This window comes from Hylaeus volcanicus, chromosome 1 (genome assembly GCF_026283585.1).
Source record: "Hylaeus volcanicus isolate JK05 chromosome 1, UHH_iyHylVolc1.0_haploid, whole genome shotgun sequence".
Classification (NCBI taxonomy): domain Eukaryota; kingdom Metazoa; phylum Arthropoda; class Insecta; order Hymenoptera; family Colletidae; genus Hylaeus; species Hylaeus volcanicus.
In genome coordinates this window covers 30,990,279-31,007,720 of record NC_071976.1, presented here as the reverse complement: position 1 = coordinate 31,007,720, position 17,442 = coordinate 30,990,279, and the positions used below count along the sequence as shown (strand labels likewise).

At 47.3% G+C, this 17,442-nt stretch overlaps 1 protein-coding gene across 1 annotated transcript in view; it reads right to left on the bottom strand.

Moving 5' to 3' along the window:
• LOC128882129 (semaphorin-1A) overlaps positions 1–17,442 on the bottom strand; it is a 234,095-nt gene that overhangs the window by 14,148 nt on the left and 202,505 nt on the right. The window contains exons 3-5 of the mRNA XM_054133701.1: positions 7,410–7,506; positions 4,896–5,305; positions 391–479 (exon numbers count right to left, since the gene is read on the bottom strand). Of these exons, the coding sequence (XP_053989676.1) occupies positions 391–479; positions 4,896–5,305; positions 7,410–7,506 (596 nt within the window). The remainder of the gene's footprint in view (positions 1–390; positions 480–4,895; positions 5,306–7,409; positions 7,507–17,442) is intronic.

The following is a 17,442-nucleotide window of genomic DNA, read 5'->3' as shown; positions in this document are numbered from 1 at the left end:
CAAGTTCGCAAGATACTGCGACGCCCGTCGCGTTAGGCGAAGATGAGAAAATTTGGAGTAACGAATAAAAGAACTACGAAGAAGCAGACTCTAAATTGTTGAAGTCGCGAAGCTAACAGATTTATGTTTCTGGAAACTCTATACCCACGTTGCGAGCAATTCGATTAAACGACATGGAATAAAAATCGCTTGGAATTATTCGTGATTTAGTATAGCGTTAAAATTGTGCCCATCGCCGGGAGTAGGCCGAATCGCCGATTAAAGTTTCCGGGAACTTCAATCCGTTACAGTTTCGGAAGGTTTAATCGTCCCCGATTTTCCGGTCGTTTCACGAAATGGATCCCGCGCTCGCGAAACTAATTGCGCAATTAAGCGGCGCGAACTACTTACCTTGCCGCAATTGATATATTCTACAGCAGTCTCCCGGAAGAAGAAGTAGACGAAGTCTCCCTGGGACATGGAGCTCACGAAGTTCGGCGCTGCAATTAGAATGCGAATGCATTACATGGCTATTATTGTTATTACGTGGGACGCCCGGTAAATGGCGGCCATAAAGTTCCCTTATAAATAAACGAACGTGATAACTAGCCGGGGCCGGCACAATGGACGGTGCCGCAATAAACTCTACTGATAACGGGCCGACGGTGGCTCGAAAATAAAGACGCGTCGTTCGTTAGAGATTCTGCGGTTCATGAGAACGTAACCCCTCTTTGTTGTCCGAGTCCAGCTGAATCTCCTCTCGCGGGACACAGTTTTACAATAAAAACGGTAATAATAAAAAAAGTTTGATCGTTGCATTAGTATTGTCTCATCGAGATATCCGATCCCGGATCGTGTTACTGTCCATTTATCGTAGAGAAACTTGTGCATTTAAGGAGACTGTTGAATTATATATGTTTATGAATTTTAGGCAGGACCGAGCACTTGCGAGAAACGCGCGGAGTACCTCTTGTGGCGAGGACATGAGGTGCCACTGCACTGTCTTTGTTCCCCTCGAAGAGGTGATTTCCTTGCCAACGGAAGCAGGAATTTTATTCAAATTGAAAGATGTTGCAGCCCATGTACCGATAAGGGTGTTTTGACAAGGCAGCATTATATACGAAGAATAAACAAGGTCTCAGCGCGCTACTCGGAGCTACACCAGAGTTGATTTTTGATTTCAGCGTATTTGGAGACGGTGTTGTCGCACTTGACTTGAAAGCATCTTCCCCGGAGATAAGACGGAGGCGCAAATGGAAGGATAATCCGGCGTTGTTTCCATCGAGGTTATCGATTCCCCGTTAAAAAATCATTACACTTCTTTCGAGGCAGTTTCCAATTACTGCCTCGACAGATCTCTCCGTCGTTCGTCGAGCGTCGTAAAAATCAATTTTATTTTCCGTCCGGGCGTCGAGGAGCCCGCGACAGCTTCTCCGCGACGCGGAAATAAGCCAACTACGAATACGTAAGAGGCCCCTTTATTTTCTCGGTTATTCGAGCGCCGTCGCGCGGTGAAACGACGCGGTCCTCTTCTCCTGTCTCTTCCTCCGTTCTCAATTTTTCTCTCCTCTTCCTCGTCGCGCGCAAGTGCCCGATAAAGTGGGAAAACTTTATCGATTTATTAACTTGACAGGGTTTTCATAAGCTTCTTAGGATTCATAAAGTAATATTAATCTCGCGCGGCGCGTAGGTATATCCGACCGAGCCGCCGCCGACACCGCCGTCGCTTCGGCCCATAAATTTTCTGTCGTTTTCTCGCCCTCTCTCGCTTCCATCCACCCTTAGGTACCTCTCTGTCCCGATCCATCCACCGTACCACCTCGTCGTCCAGCTGTCTTTCTTTCTCGGCGCATTTAACCGCGCCTCCATCGAGACAAAGTGCCGGAGAAATTCGTGGTGGACGAGTGGAACGAGCACGGAATGGGAGGAGATCGGGAAACCCACCACCGTCCACGCTCGCCCTTTCCCTCCCGAGTCTTTCCTCGATTACATCAGCGTTTCCCAATTGTTTTTAACCGCGGTGCACGCTCGAGCTTATCGCGCATTTATGGAACGCCACATTCCTCTGTGGTTGTTTGATTTATAAATTGAAAAGTAAATAAGTAACGTTGGGATACATTCTACAAATATTTTTGAAAGGAAAACCGTAAGACCATTCGTAATTCGAAAAATAACATGGAAACGGCGATACAAAAGGGGTGCACGCTACCAGCTACAAACTTTTATTTACCTTAGCGATTTTTTAACGAGTATTTCTTATAATTATTTGCAATCACGCGTGCTCAGCAAAAAGAGGCAGCGACGATACAATTAGTCGGCGCGAGAATCAAATAATTTCGACGCGTTCGACCCTGTTGCGTTTTTTTCCGTCACCCGAAGCCAGCAGAGTTTTCGATATTTGTTCGGCACCGAACGACAGAAATTCCAAATAACCAAAGAGAGACAACGATGGAGAGAAAGGGAGAGAAGAGGGGGGAGAAAATTGAATTTTCAACGGACGGAGGGAAAATCAATATTATCCAGCGGGTGGAGAAACTTGATTAGCGCTCGTAGACCGTTCAATTAAAATACTCTAGCGGACAAGTCAACCCCTTGGAACAAGGTGACGCGTCAATTCTACCGCGCCCTCCGTTTTCCGCGACTAGGGAGAGACGTCTCCAGACACCTGAACGTCGCGGCCACCCGCACCGAAACGTCGAATGGCGCTCATAAAAATTTCTGGCCCTTGGAGCTTGTCAAACCCGAGTATCGGCCTCATAATTCTACCTTACCTGGGCCCGACTCGAATAAAATTCGACCTTTCGGTAAATCGCAGGGGAATCGTAACATGCGCCGCTCCACGTTCCTCGGACTACGTTAGATTTTTTCTCGGCGTTTACAAAGTGCTCGTTGCGGAGCAGCGACAGCTCGGCGACACGAAATTCATTCTTAACGCGACGGAAATAATTGAAAGACTTCGTAGAGAATTTTCAGTTTTAGCTTAACCTTCGCGTTTTGCTCCAACGATGTCCGGGGAAGTATTGAAAAATACAATAAAAACTAGATTAAAATTTTTGAGTACTCGAAGGAGATTTTATTAGTTCCTTCCACGTTGTATCCTTCGTATCGCAATTCGTATGAAAACGTAGATCAAAGGGTCGAGATAACGCGGAACAAATAAAAATCTCCGCGAGTATTATGATTAAATGGATACGACTACGTCTGCACCGTATTGGTTATTAATAACCAATCCGCGAAAAAGTGTTGCGAGTGAGGGAACGAGAGCGGCGGACAGGGCAGGCACTCTTTGATCCGGATTAAAATTTCCTATCGACGGAGACGTATTTCGTCGGCGTTGTTGCTGCTTTGTCATTACACAGGTATGGAAGGGTCGCGAAATAATCTCCGGGAGCGCGGAGGTTGCGAAATCCACGTACACGCACGGTTAATCTCGGAATTACACCGTGTGGATTAAAGCTCGTGCTCAGCGACGGTCGTTGCCACGGCCGATCGCGACGTTTCCAGCAATTTCTCATCCGCGTGGCAATGGGCCAGGAATTTTCAAAGTCGGGAAAGCTCGCCTCCAGATGGCTCGACAACTTCTCCGTGGCAAATACCGAATCGAACCGCCGCTACGACTTTCGCGACCCGGGATATTGCGAACACCTCGAAATCATCGGTCGAGCTCTCCGCTTCGACGCTTCGCGATAACGTTTGCATAAACAGCGCGTAACCGTTTCGCAGCCAGCTGAATCCGCGCTAGATGGGTATTGCAGATTATCGAGGGCTGCGAGGGTGGGTCGGGACGAGCGGCGGAAAGTGCCAAGAAATTCCGAACGGTAGACTATGAGGTTCAACCTTATCGTTATTGCGCACGTCGCTTTGGAAATCGTTTTCAATGATTTCATAAAAAATTATCGTCTCTTTGTGTTTCATCCTGATGGCTTTTAGCTTGCGCGGCTACTATAATTGGGCAGACTTTATCTTCGAATAACGGGTAAAAATTGTAGATTCGTTTTTAACAGGTTTTATCAGCAGTTTCGCTGGTCCAAATGTTGGTTTAGCGTCGAAACAAATATACGGATGAATTTCGAACGCGACGTAAGTGAAAATGGATGAATTTCGAACGCGACGTAAGTGAAAATGGATGACTTTCGCGGGGAGATCCAGTAGATTATTTCTTGGATTCGCCATAACCGATTCTTACAGCGAATGCAAAGTTTTCCTTCCACTCTGCGACGAGGGGAACCTCCTAGTATACCGAGCAATAAATTCCTTGAAACGACCGCGCTCCACCGACCTCCTTCTGCTATCAAAAACACTTTGGCTGTTTACCTTCCATACCCATCGAGATGGTTCTACCCTTATTTTAATTTTTAAAAGGGCCGATAACATCGACGTACCCACCGTCGATTCATCATCGTACTCCTCGCCTATCAGTCCCCGGGACGCTCCTTGGACGTTTTTTAATTTCTAAAACGTTTCGACGGCGACGATGCTCCCTACTCTGTACCGTCAATTTCTCACTCAGACAAAGGCTCGTCCCTCAGTTTGAAGGATGTCTGTTTGCCAAACGCATAGGGGGATATTTCAATTTCGTATTTTCGTTCGATCGATCTCTGTCTGGTTCGAATGCTTCTAATAATTGAATATATTTGAATATATTTGAGAGAAAGGTGTCAACCCTTTGCATTCCAGAAACGACGCTCAGTCACCGCTAGGTTTCACGCAGCAAATCTACCAGCAATAATGTTTCTTTAGGTTTACAGTAGTCTCCGTAAATGCACAGACACCATCTCCATCACCGGGGGGGTACAGCTCTTGACGGATCCAGAAGTTCCCCCACAGAACCGCCACTACATGTTAATTACGCGAGAAACATGAACCGAACTTTTGATCGTAGCCACAATTTCGATAATTTGGTGCAAAGTACTCACTGTTGAGGCTCTTGGAGTCGTACTGCTCGGTCTGCAACGGCTCCCTGTAGATGATCGGGTCCATGCCCGCGAAATCGGCGACGGTGCCGGTGTAGAGCTCCCCGTCCACGTATACGAAGGTGCTGTTGTGACGGGGATCGTACGGGCACATCGCCTGGCCCACCTTCTCCTTGAGTATCGTGTAATTGCCAGCGTGCACGCCGTACTCTCGGCACATCGGCTTGAACGCGTTCGTCGCGCACACCAGCAACGTGGTGCCGTCCATCTTCACCAGGATGCGAATATAGTTCTGGCAGTTCTCCTCGGGCGTGCCCTTAACCAGGCACATCTTCACATCGCTGTCGGAGGAGTACCAAGTCAGCCTCTGCTGCTCGGTCAGATCGGTCAAGCTCAGGTTGTGCACGAGATTTCTGTAAAGGAGAAAAAGGGGTTTCTGAGATTGAACGCTCCGAGGGAGCCTCGAGTCGCCTTTGTGCGCGACAGTCTTTTCAACGTTGGCTGAATAGCCCGAGCAGTTTGTCAAATGGAAGATCCCAGAAACGAGCCCCGGGTTCGATAATCGTATAATCGACTCGATTTGTCTCCCTACGGTTTAAATTTTCAGCTCCATACTCGCTCGAAACGGCACGCTTTGTCGCGGGTTAAAAGGCTACCGGAGGATACGCGGGAAGAGCCGTTATATTTCGAATTATGGCCTCGAGACTTCGTTGGACTATATCTACGAAAAAGCCTGAGCGTACTTTTCGACTATTCAGATAGAAGTATCGATAGTTGATACTTTCGTACAATTTTAACCCAGTTATCAACGATTCACCGCTAGAACGTGTTTAGAAAATAATCGAATGATCTAGAAATTTGTTCGCAAAATTGTCCAATTTGTAATTCTTAGAGAACCATGAATATCGGGCGTCTCCAGCTCGGTATATCAGCTTAAATAGTCAAATAACGGTACATTCACCGCGCACCGTATATCTCGAGCACGTTTTTTTCTCCAACGAAGACTATTCCTGATCCCACATTAATCACCACGCCACCGAGAAGAAGTCGTTGGACGTCCTTTTGCCTTTTCCGCTTATCCGACGCGAATATCCAGCGGTATCCTAGGAAACGCAGCTAGTCCGTCCCATCGCGTCGAATCGACAGCGAAAAAAGTCGATCGGAAGACCGAGCAGCGGAACCGCGGAAGATTCGAGCGGCGTCCCGGATCCGTTTATTACAAACGGAGGAGGATTTATGGCGCGGCGGCTCGAGATTAATATTCCTCGACTGGGATGTCCCCCGTCGGCCATTCCCCGCGTTAGCTCGCGATGTCGACGACGATTTAACGTACCCGGAAGCGACCGTGCCGCCATTTCGCTCGTTCGCGAACAATCTCGGTCGGGTCAGGACCGACGATGGGCAAAAACCAACCCCAGCGACTCGGCAAATCGATGGAACAATTAGCGTAATCCGAGCGACGACGAACCCGATCGGTTCGCGCGACCGACCCAATTATCGCCACCGAAGATAATCGATCGAGCACTCCTTGCGATACCATGGTACCGAGTAACCTGGTTGTTGGTCTTCAACCGATAGTTGAATATTTCGCGTTCGAATTGGTCTGAAAACCAAACCCAAGGTTCGCACGATCGATATTGTTGAAGTAAGCTAATAGTTTCGTATGTATATTTATGTATATTTGTATATATATATTTATACAAACATCCATTTTTATATGTAAAGATTTGCACTGTATATGGGTACGTTATTTTTACCATAATTCCGTCGGCAGATATAACACGCGCGATATAACACGACTCATTCCTAACAATGATATCGAGCGTGACATAAGTTAAAATTTTGTATTCCTCATCGAGAATTCGTGTTTAGGAAAGAGTCTTCGTCGTTACAAGATAAGAAATGGAATAAAAGTTGGATGCATGCGCAATATTGTTCTCCGAAGTAAATCTCGACGGAAGGTAGTTTTCGGGGGCACCGAGTTAATCAGACTCTTTAAAGTTCGAACGCGAGGGATTCTTCGTTACCGGGATCCGCGTTGCCAGGGCTTCGTGTTCTACATTTCGCGTCGTATCTCGCGTTTTAATTACGACTAACGTCAACTCTACTCCGTGAGAGGAAGTTTCTTGAAAGATCCGCTGGTAGGAAGTCGCGTTGCCCGGTGCCATGGATTTGCAGGCTCGTAAAATAAAGCGTACAAAGAAGTTTCTAAATAAAGTTCGACGATCTCATTAACAGAGAAGAACAGCGCTCGGTGGCTGCTCACGGAATTCATCGCCATGGAGGAGCGAAGAAGCCAGGGTAGGGAGGGGAGGAAGAAGTAGAGGATGATAAGACTGAGAGAGAAAATCCGTGAAAACGAGCTCTCTCCGGAAGGAAAATACTCTCCGCACACGTACACATCGAGAGGGCCCCGCGTCCAGCGATCGCACAGGGCCCTCGAACCGGTACCAAAGAAGACGATGAAGAAGCGGTCCTTTAATTAAAGCACTCGCTTCAAATGAATCCTCTATTTACCTTCCGCCGACCAGAAGATAGTTCCCGTCCCGCAGCACCAGCCGAAAGTAGTCTGTGTGGGTCTCGTTTCCCGTAAACCTGAACACATCCTCCGCACCTGGAAAAGAAAAGCAGAAAAACGCCGGTTGGCTTTTGTTCCATCGTTTGAAAAGTAGAATTATCTTATTCATCTAATTAGCTGACCCTCGCAGTCTCCCCCCCCCCCCACACCTCCCTGTCGTTGGCGTCGTTCCTTTCGCGACTGGTCGGCTACAAATCGACCAGCAAGGTCCGCAGAATGAACGACCAAGGACGAAAGAAGACGTCCCCGATCCGTTCTTTGGTTCTTCGCGTCCACGGGCCAGGAAGTCGGCTTAATAAGCGTAATACGTTCCTTTTGACCGCGGACCCGTGGAACAAAGCACCCGATCGATCATTAACGGATCTACCCCCGGCGATCGAGCATTTTTTCAGCCCCCAGGAAGCTACTTCATTATCCGCTAATTACCTATCTATTAGTTCCAACGACCCTCTCGCCCCATCCACGATCGATCGGGTCTTCTTCGAGCCCGAGGAACCCTTCCATCTCCTCGCAATACGAGCATTTGTTCAAACCGACCAATTCTCAGTGTCGCGGACATCGATTGCGATATTCGTCGATTCGCACTCGCCGCAGCAAATTAAATTTAATTCGGTTAAACGCGAAAGAAATCGTTCAACAGGTTGAATTTAATATTAGGCCTCCGACAAAAGAAATACAGGTTTATATTATTGTTACTGAGATGACAAAAAAAAAAAAACGCAAACCGTTATCGAATCAAACCGGACAGGTATTTGCAGAGTCACTGTAATCCGCAATATTTTGGAAACTGAAAAACGCCTCTCCTCTGACGGTCGTTTTCGGAACCAATTATTTCTAATTTTGTTGACTTTCTATTGCTTGTTTGGTGTAATCCATAAGCCACCATCTATACGAGCGGAATGTTCGTTATACATTATTCATATTTATGTTGGTCATAATAAATGAATTAAAATATGATCCGTATTTTAACATCGTGATTATTTATGCATGCACCTGAACGGGGTCATACGTCGATTGTCGAAACATGAACGTATCGATTGAAAATAAACACGATGCAGTTTGCTGGTATATCCGATAATGTAAAATTTCCGCCCGCACTGTATCGTTGCGTGCATCGTCAACAATGTTCTTTACAGTGCGTTCAGGAACTTCGAGTGCCGAAATAATCGCATTAACGATGGGAAGGCTCCCTTCGACGTCACAGATAAAAAGCAATTCGTCAAAGTGGGCCCCAAATAGCAAATCACCGTTCGGAATCCGCGGACACCGTGCCCCACCGTTCGAGCCAGATTCTAATCGACATCTCTCATGCCGTTGGCATAATTATCGGGGTGTTTCCGCGTTTCGACGTCAGTCAATGTCGCCGGACCGGTCCCTCGTATCCGGTGGATGCAATTTAGGTCGCAGATAAGCACGCAATAGCATCAACGGTAACAATGAACGGATGCTACGGTGAAGGGGGGCCATTATGGAAGGACCGCGCCCTCCGCGGGAGCCATTCAAGCTCGCCTTTGCAAGACGCTCGGTAAAGCAATTAACGTAATTCCGATCAACTTCCAGCGCGTCTGCCTCCGTCGAGGTTCGTTCATCTATCTCCGTAGTTTCCTTGCTCTTCGCCCACCTCTTCGACGGTCCATTACGCGCGGAGCAACGACAACGGTCAACGAGACACCGTTTCTTCCAGATGTATATAATCTAGTTTTTTCCAGTTACATATTTATTTTTGCTTCCATCACGGTGAATATATGATAAAATAAAATTCCGAGGAGTCGCGAGAAACGTTAAGATGTTTAGAAATGCGAGAGGGAGGAAATTACACCTGCGTTCGCGAGCCTTCGAAACGGCACCCTTACGCGTTTCCGTTGCCGCTTTCCGCGTTTCCGTTGCCGCTTTCCGCGTCTCGCGAATTTCGTTTCATTCCCCTACGGTGTCTCGTGCGGCTGGAAAGCGCCTGGGATTCCAGCGGCTGGAAACCCGAGTGCCTTCTCGCGGAAAATGATGCTCCTCGCTCGGGATGTATAACACTCGAGTGACAAACGCAACAGGGCTCGAAATTCGCTCGGCGATTATCTATCAGTTTCCCAGCAGGCAACGTCTGAAGTGCAATTAACGCGCGGCTCTCCCGACACACCAGTCGATATCGATGATTCGACGGGATTCTGTCCCGCGTATGCGATCCGATCCGGGTCGCAGATAGCCGCGGAATATCGGCGAATGGGGAGCCGGGACCATTATCGGAGGGATCATACGTCTTGCACTGGGAAACGAATTAACGTCACGTTGTCCTGGCGTTACATTCTCGCCCTCGTCCGACGGGAATGCTCGACAGAGACAGGGAGAGTGCGAGAGGCCATTTCTGATGGGAAAATCGGAACAAGATCGCTCCTGGTTCCGGCTGAATACGATGGTTTACTCATCGAACGATTTCGAACGTGGAAATGTTGTACATCGCAATCGAACGGTGAAATTGATAATGTTGAGTATTGGATGCGAGGTAATAGAACGGTAAAATAATTACTCTTGTCTCTTCATAATGAAAATATATAAGTTTAATAATACCGAGGTAAGATTGAGTTCCATGCTAAGAACTCTTACGAGCGACTGACTGATTGTGTTTACATTCGGGATATGAATTTTTTTTTTTTTTTTTTTTAAGAAAAAATTATCTATTATCAGAATAGGTTGCAGAAAAGGTCGCCCAAACTTGGGCGAGTAATCGCCGAGATGGACGAGTCAGGGACCGACCGGTATTTACGAACATCGCGTAGATATCGATCGATATGAGAAGCGGGTACATGGTCTCTTTCGCTGATTGGCTCTGAAATTAAACGGGGCAGCTTGTAACTCCCATCGGTCCTAGACTCGCTCGGTTATCGCTTTCCAAAATTAGCTGCTCGATTGCAATCGCGCTCGCTGGTCATTCGCGAAAAGCTAGAGAGCGCGTCGGCCACTCTATGTAATTTCGAGTTTGCACATGGGCGCGAACCGAAACACTTTTGCGTCGCGTTCCCGACAAATACACAAAATTACAACGCGTGAATAGAAACCCTGAATGATCGACGCTGAGTGTTTCGTCAATAACTGTCGCGGTGCCGCTTCCGCGACACTTATCGACGATTGCGTGTCGTTCCTCCTATGCCAGAACGCATACATTTGATCGTTTTGGGACGAAGCTTAGAACGAACTTGTTCGGACGTATACCGTTTGTTTCGAGAATTAATTGATTCGCGAACGACCAAGAAACATCTTTGCAGAGATAAAATAAAATGCATGCAACGAAGGGTTAGGACAGGTTACGAACCACTGGATCGAGTCCTCCGTTGCGGTGTGGAGCGTCGACAGGACAGAGAGCGTATCGCCTGGCGTCTTTGGCAGCCATTTGCGGTCAACGTCGCGTTTCGTCTGACAGGGAGCCGGTGATATCCGTGAAAGCCGATACAAAATGCAACCCATGGAGGCGAATATCGGCTTTCGCGTAGTTACCGAGCGGAACGTCGCGTTCCGACACCGACGACCCCGGGATTCAGGTGGCAGCGACAATCGTAATTGCACTTTTTAACGAGCGACCTTTCGGCCGAGCTTCCAGGCGTCGTACAAAGCGTTTAAGCGCGTTTCGCGGCCCGCCACCGCCGCGTCGGCGCCTCTTCCTGTCCAGTTTCATTTCAACGCTCCATTTTCTAGCGTTAACCGTACCGCGCCTACCCCTCCTTTCGTTCTCGGTCAGCCGGATCAGCAAATCGACTGTCGCGGTGCAAGTCGCGCACGATTAACGCATTGCGGTAATTCCTCCGTCAGAAATAAAATTCCAAGCTATAAAACGTTGCATCGAACTCATTTGGAACACCTTCCTGACATTCCATTTTCACTGTAGTGTTCTAAAATTGATTCTACGTTCTATTTAAATCACGATCAAGCTCCGATGATCATCGGGAGTGCGATGATAATCGTGCTACATCGGGAGTTAGCAGAACAACCGTCGGAGAATGGATGCTCAATATTTCATCGCATCTCGAGCGGACGCGCGTCGGATCGAAGCTGCGTCGAGCGTGGCAGGTACGACCGATAAAAAATTGACCGAGGTGGATTTGTCCAGCCCAGCGAGCCCCCCCCCCCAAAGGGGCGGGCACAAATCACGTATATAAGTTTCCCGTGGCGCTGCCGTGTCCTGAAAGGAAGGCCGCGTATTCCGGAAATATTGAACGCGTCCAAAGTTACGAGTCGACCGTCAAACTTCGCCGATCGAACTTTGGGAGATCGCTCCTGCGCCGTTTCACCCTCTCGTGCTCGGTGCACACGACCCTCGGAGGGCACGCGCGGAGGAAAGACGCCAGAGGGAGGAAAAGCTGGCTGTGGAAACCTCCAACGGATCGTTGTCGGCTCGCAGCCACCCGATTAACACCGAAAGATGGAACGCTGGGGAAATAGCAATTAAATGCACGAGCCCCGGGGCCGAGGTCGAGCCATTCATGCGCCTTCACGTCGATCATCCCCTATCGTGGATCTCTGACGGTGTAATTCGTTCCTCGAGCGACTAGGGCTCTTGCGAATCGCTACAGTTTCCACCATTAAGAGCTCTAACTATTGTATTTTCATATACTAAATGTGGGATCTATACGCCAGATAGATTTCTAACGAAAATAGCGACTATCCTCCTTCCTTTCACTTCTCGAAGAAAACTGTCCAACTGACGGGAGATATTTGATATCATAATGGAACCACTGATATTTTAGTCACTTTGATTGTAAATGACATGGCTAGAAATAGAGTTAAATATTCAAATATTCGTTTGCTGTAATCTCATTTAATTTCGTCAGAGTCGTCTCGTTAATTCGGCAGGTATCCGAGCTAACTTTTCGTGGATAGTCCACCTGGTTTAATCAGCCGCGACCGGGCGAATAATTACGGAAACTCGTCCCCATAACTCCACGTTCCACGTTCCAGCGGCTACGTGGTCGAGGTACATCCTCGATCGTTGCCGAGTTCGCGAATCCTACTGGTACGCGGTGCCTTTATCGAGGTTGCGATTACATCCTGAGATCCTGGGTGTTCGAAACGGTTCTCTTTTATATTTTCCCAAGGCGCCGGAAAACGTATCCGTTCCCATTTACAAAGGAAGGTTCACGGCGAGTCGGCTCGACCCGAAGATAAGGAGAACGCGCTGTGAATTAATAAAGAGAGGAGATCCGGCGCTGTTATCTCCGATTCGATCGTCTAGCGAAGCAAGGGTGGGTACACTCGATAAAAAAAAAAAATCTGCGGGTAGCGGTACGAATCAAAGTTGAGCGTCGATTACTTTGGAGAGGGTAGATCGATGGGCAATCGCGAACTATGTTTTTGCAAGTTCGAATTTTTGACATTTTTCGAAGGTAGAGAAACAATATTCGACGGGGAAAAATTTGTATGTGCACGGTTGGGCGAGAAAATATTTTCCAATAAAAATCTATGGAAGTTTTTATGAATTTTATCAGAAATTCCAAAAATGCGTTTGCATTCAATCGACCGAATGCATCCGTATCGTTAAGGGGGCTAGACGGGTATATCTCCAATTTTTTTTGCTTCTAAATAACGATTAAACGAAACACCAATAAAGGAGGAGCTCTTGGGGGCCCTTTTACGAGGAAGCCCGAAAGTGAAACTTTATTAATTTCGTGGCAGATTCGTTCTGAGCAAGTGCAAGGTTTTTTTGGACCGAGTGTACACGCCATTGGCTATCGAGCGTTCAGCTCGTCCCCGTGAAGTGGATTATCTCCTTCGGTGGTGGCTCGCCACACGAGTGGACCCGCGCCAGTCCCGCATGGTTTACACACTGGGGGTTCGGCGGAAGGGCTAAAGGAGAGCGAAAGAGACGGAGTGGCGTTATGTCGAGCGAAAGTCATTAAAGTTTCGCACGTGCCAGGGTGACGGCACTGCCATGAACGACCCTAGGCCATTATTTTTTAACGGCCCCCCCGCAGCTACCGCCTCTCCCAGGCAACGATTTCCACTCACGCACACAGGTGGAACCGCCGCGGTCTTCGACCCGCGGTTAAACCATGACTAATGAACGACCCCATCAACCGACCCAAGCTTCTCTCGCTGTTTTTATCGTGGCTGAAATTGCGCGAAAAAAGCTGGATCCAGTCGCGGTTCCGGGCGAACGCGATCCCAAGATGGCTTCGATTAACCTCGAGCTGAACACGCCGACGGCAATCGATTGGCCAAACGACGGAAAAAGCCTTCGGTTACGGTGTCAACCGTGACGAGCTTAAACCGTGGAAACGGAGTACTTTATCTATTTCTTCGCCAGGGACCAGATGAATTACACGATCGCTATACCGTTCACTAAAAATAGAAACCTCGAACCGCTTATCCTAGAAAATTTAATTTCTCAAATTTTATCGTAATGTCAGGATAAGTTACTCGTCTACTAATTTGTACTTTTATTCGGCTATTCTTTTAAAAAAAGGAAAAAATAAAGAAACTACTAATTTTGGCTCCAAGTTCCAGACTGTCCTTTTAAAGACTAATGAACGATCCCATCAACTCAGTCGCGGTTTCGCGCAAATTTGACGCCAAGATCGCTTCAATTACCCCCGAGGTAAAGACCCCGAAGCGACGGCACTGCGGGAAATCGTCCGATTGGACGAGCTCGCTTTTCGTCCCGATGGATCTTCTCGATTCCTCGGCCGTCAGCCGCGACGTTAAGAGGACTTTTTTATAGCCGCGCTAGAAACTCAGCGTTTTTTCCGTCAGGTAATAGAGGGCAAAGAGGATTTCGAACCACGGAGATCCTTCGACGGTGAAACATTCGTGGAAATTTTTTTATAATTTACAAGTTTTTTTATAATACCATTTCGTTTACTCTACGGGATGCGAGAGAAGTTCTGGGAACGAACAGGAGACATAAATTGCATTGTGAGAAATATGCAGATGCCGTTGTTAAAGCGAAAGTGTGCAAGAAAGCCCAAGTTTTATTCCGCAACAAAAAGTATCAACAATTCCACGATAAAAAGTTAAGTGAACTTGTTCTCAATCTTCTTTAATAAAGAGAAAATTAAACGAACCTCTCCCCAACCTTTCCAGTCTTCTTCTCCTCTTCGGCAATTAATAGCTCGAACACAAAGACTCAGAGGCATGTAAAATCAGATTGTGTAAATCAGGATGCGTTCATCTACAGATAAATACTCCGCGTAATTAAAACTGTATCGAGCGAGTGGAAAATAGAAAGTACCGGTTACTTCTCGTCCTTTATTTTAAATTTTTTATGTCCGGGTAACAATTTCACCCCGTCCCTGGGACGAGGGTATGTATCGAGTGTCCTCGACCAGCGCGCATTCTACTTTATTATCCGCGCGACGCCGCCTCTCGTAATTTAACTTTTAATTAAATTAGCCGCGGTTGGTTTTCCGCGTGCACGCGTTCTCACGTGGATCTCAATTTTCTTTGAGGAGCCCGTGTCGCGGAAAACGGACACGGACGCGGTGATATCCCTGAAAAATTACCCTCTACCGTGGAACAGGCCACTGTTTTCGGGCAGTCATGCGAGCGTCTCCCGGGCGCCGTGGCGCGGGAGGCGTCGCGTTGGAAGGGCCTGCTGGGTGCACTTCAATTTCGTTGGGACAACACGTGCTTTCTTGGCTAAAGGCAATCCCGAGAGAAACGGAGGGCTATCCGGGAAGGACCGAAGGGAAACGGGGAGACAGAACGCAGCAAAGAAAAAACAATCGAGCCGAGAAAGATTCAAATCCGACGGTGTTTTTCTGAGGTAATCGGCCCCGGCATCCGGGGCTTCCGTCGAGGGGGACACTTTTGCCCAGACGATGCTGTTCCACGTATGAAAACGATTTCTCGACGACTTTCTGGGTCGATCGAGGGGATAGTCGCCCTCTTCCACTGCGAACCAAGCACTTTTGGGAGAATTTATTTGCGGTGAATGGACTAACCGCTCCCTCCGAGGTGTTTACCATTAATTTAAGAGGTTTCTCTAGCACGGGAAGTACATTTTTTCTGTCTATAAAATAAATAATATCGATTGAAAAGAGTACTCGAATAAAGATGCAAATAAACGCAAATAAATTGCAAACAAATTGCTACATGTGCGTTGGTTTCTTTCGACTAAAATTTCGTTCATTCCTGATCCATGTTATGTAGACATATCGCCCACGGAACATCCGCTGCCTGCGCGTATGGTGCCCATATGTTACCAATTCTTAGGGACCCATCTGTTCTATGAATAGCTGACTTGGTGTTTTTCTGGCGGTTCTACAGAACTACATCCACAACTTCCTTGTTCGAACCTCTGACTTCCCACAAGACGAATTAGCGCCCAGCGGGGAAGCCATTCGTTTCTGGTTCAGTACGTGACGAATACGTCATTTTTTTTTTAATATATGAAGAGGCTATGTAAACGAAGAAAGAAAGAATTGAGAAACGCCCCGGGAAAGTCAATTTTGTATTCTTTTCTTTGCTCGCACCAGGGTGATACCCAGTCCACCATATTTATTCAATGGAATTTACCCCTTGACACGGATTCCAAGAAAGAATACGAAAGATACAAATACGACGAGACAGAGGTAAATAAAGAAACGCTCAAAAAGAAGATGAAAGAAAGGTATTTCGAGAGAGAAAGTTACGAATTACGTAAAGTTGAGATTGCATAGCATTTAAATGCAGGAAAAGAGCCACGAAAGAAGTCGACGTCGTTACAAAATATGTTTGGGCTCGTAATAATCGATTTGAATTTACCGTAAAACGCTCGACGAGGGTTTGTTATGTAGATCGGGAAACAAAGCGTGCACAGCTGAGTACTTTCTAATGCAATTAAACAAAATTGATGCGTTTTAGGATTTTCTTGCACTCGAATGGAAGTATTACGGTCCTAGAATTCAGCATATTCGCCATATCGACTAAAAAAGGCAAATGTTTCTAGCAGAACGAACCGTAACCCCGGCTCTTCAGACACTACTCGATGCACAAATGCGGAATACATCGGGTCTCGACAGCGTATCGGGGCTGTCGAGCACGTAATTCCGTTCGGAGAGAAGGGCCAAACGTTATCGGAAGGACCTAACGATCCGATTCTGCCACAATGTCGTTACGACGTCGTGGAAGACGTTTCCCTGAACGCCGTTTCTTGCCTCGTATTTACCTTTTATTTTCCCCGCGTTCGTTCCCCGTCGAGTTTACATCGCTAACGAGGGACAGCAATCGAAGCGTCTCGTTTGCGAATCGACCGGACTCCCGAGCCCTCTCCCTCCTCGATCGGACGTTGCCTTCGAGCCCTTTTCGATACGATCCGAGAGCCGTTTTTGCGCGGCTTACGATTTCGCTTCAAATGCAAGAGCACTCCTTTTTTTTTTTATCTTCGCCCGATTTGCGCGACGATCTACTGCATGCACCAGTAGGCATCCAAAGAGAGGGAAAAATGTTTGCTTGTTTGCTCGCAACAAATGGAAGCTTGTTTCTTTCTTTTGCAATTTACGCTCGAATGTTATTTAAGGCTTGCGCACGATCGTTGATCCAGAGCAAACCTGGCTTGCGTGAGATATCCAGTGGGTGCTCCGTTGTTTTTCGTGAGTAGCGTTACCTTTATATTTCTCCCTTTGTAACGTGCTGGTGATCGTTGGACTAATAATCGACATGCGAAGTTCAATCGAATGATTTCTCAAGTGCGATCGCATTGTGAACACGAGGAGTCGAAGGTAGCATCGGAACTCTTTTCAAATTTTAAAAGAAAGAATTGTTTTGAAATTCCAGCAACTTGAAACGCGGTCTATTGGGACAGAAAAGGAAAAAGGTGTCCAGAAACTTTACCCACCGTTCGACTGGTTTCCACCCCTAGGAGAGGTCAACCCTTCTCGTAACAGAAAGGACCCCTAACAATTTAAGGAATGTGCTAGATAGGAGTTCAATTCTTGAACACTAACGCTTTATAGGATGCGAGGTACGCGACGCCCGGGAAAGGAGGTCAGCTCTCAATAGTCCCTTTCAAGC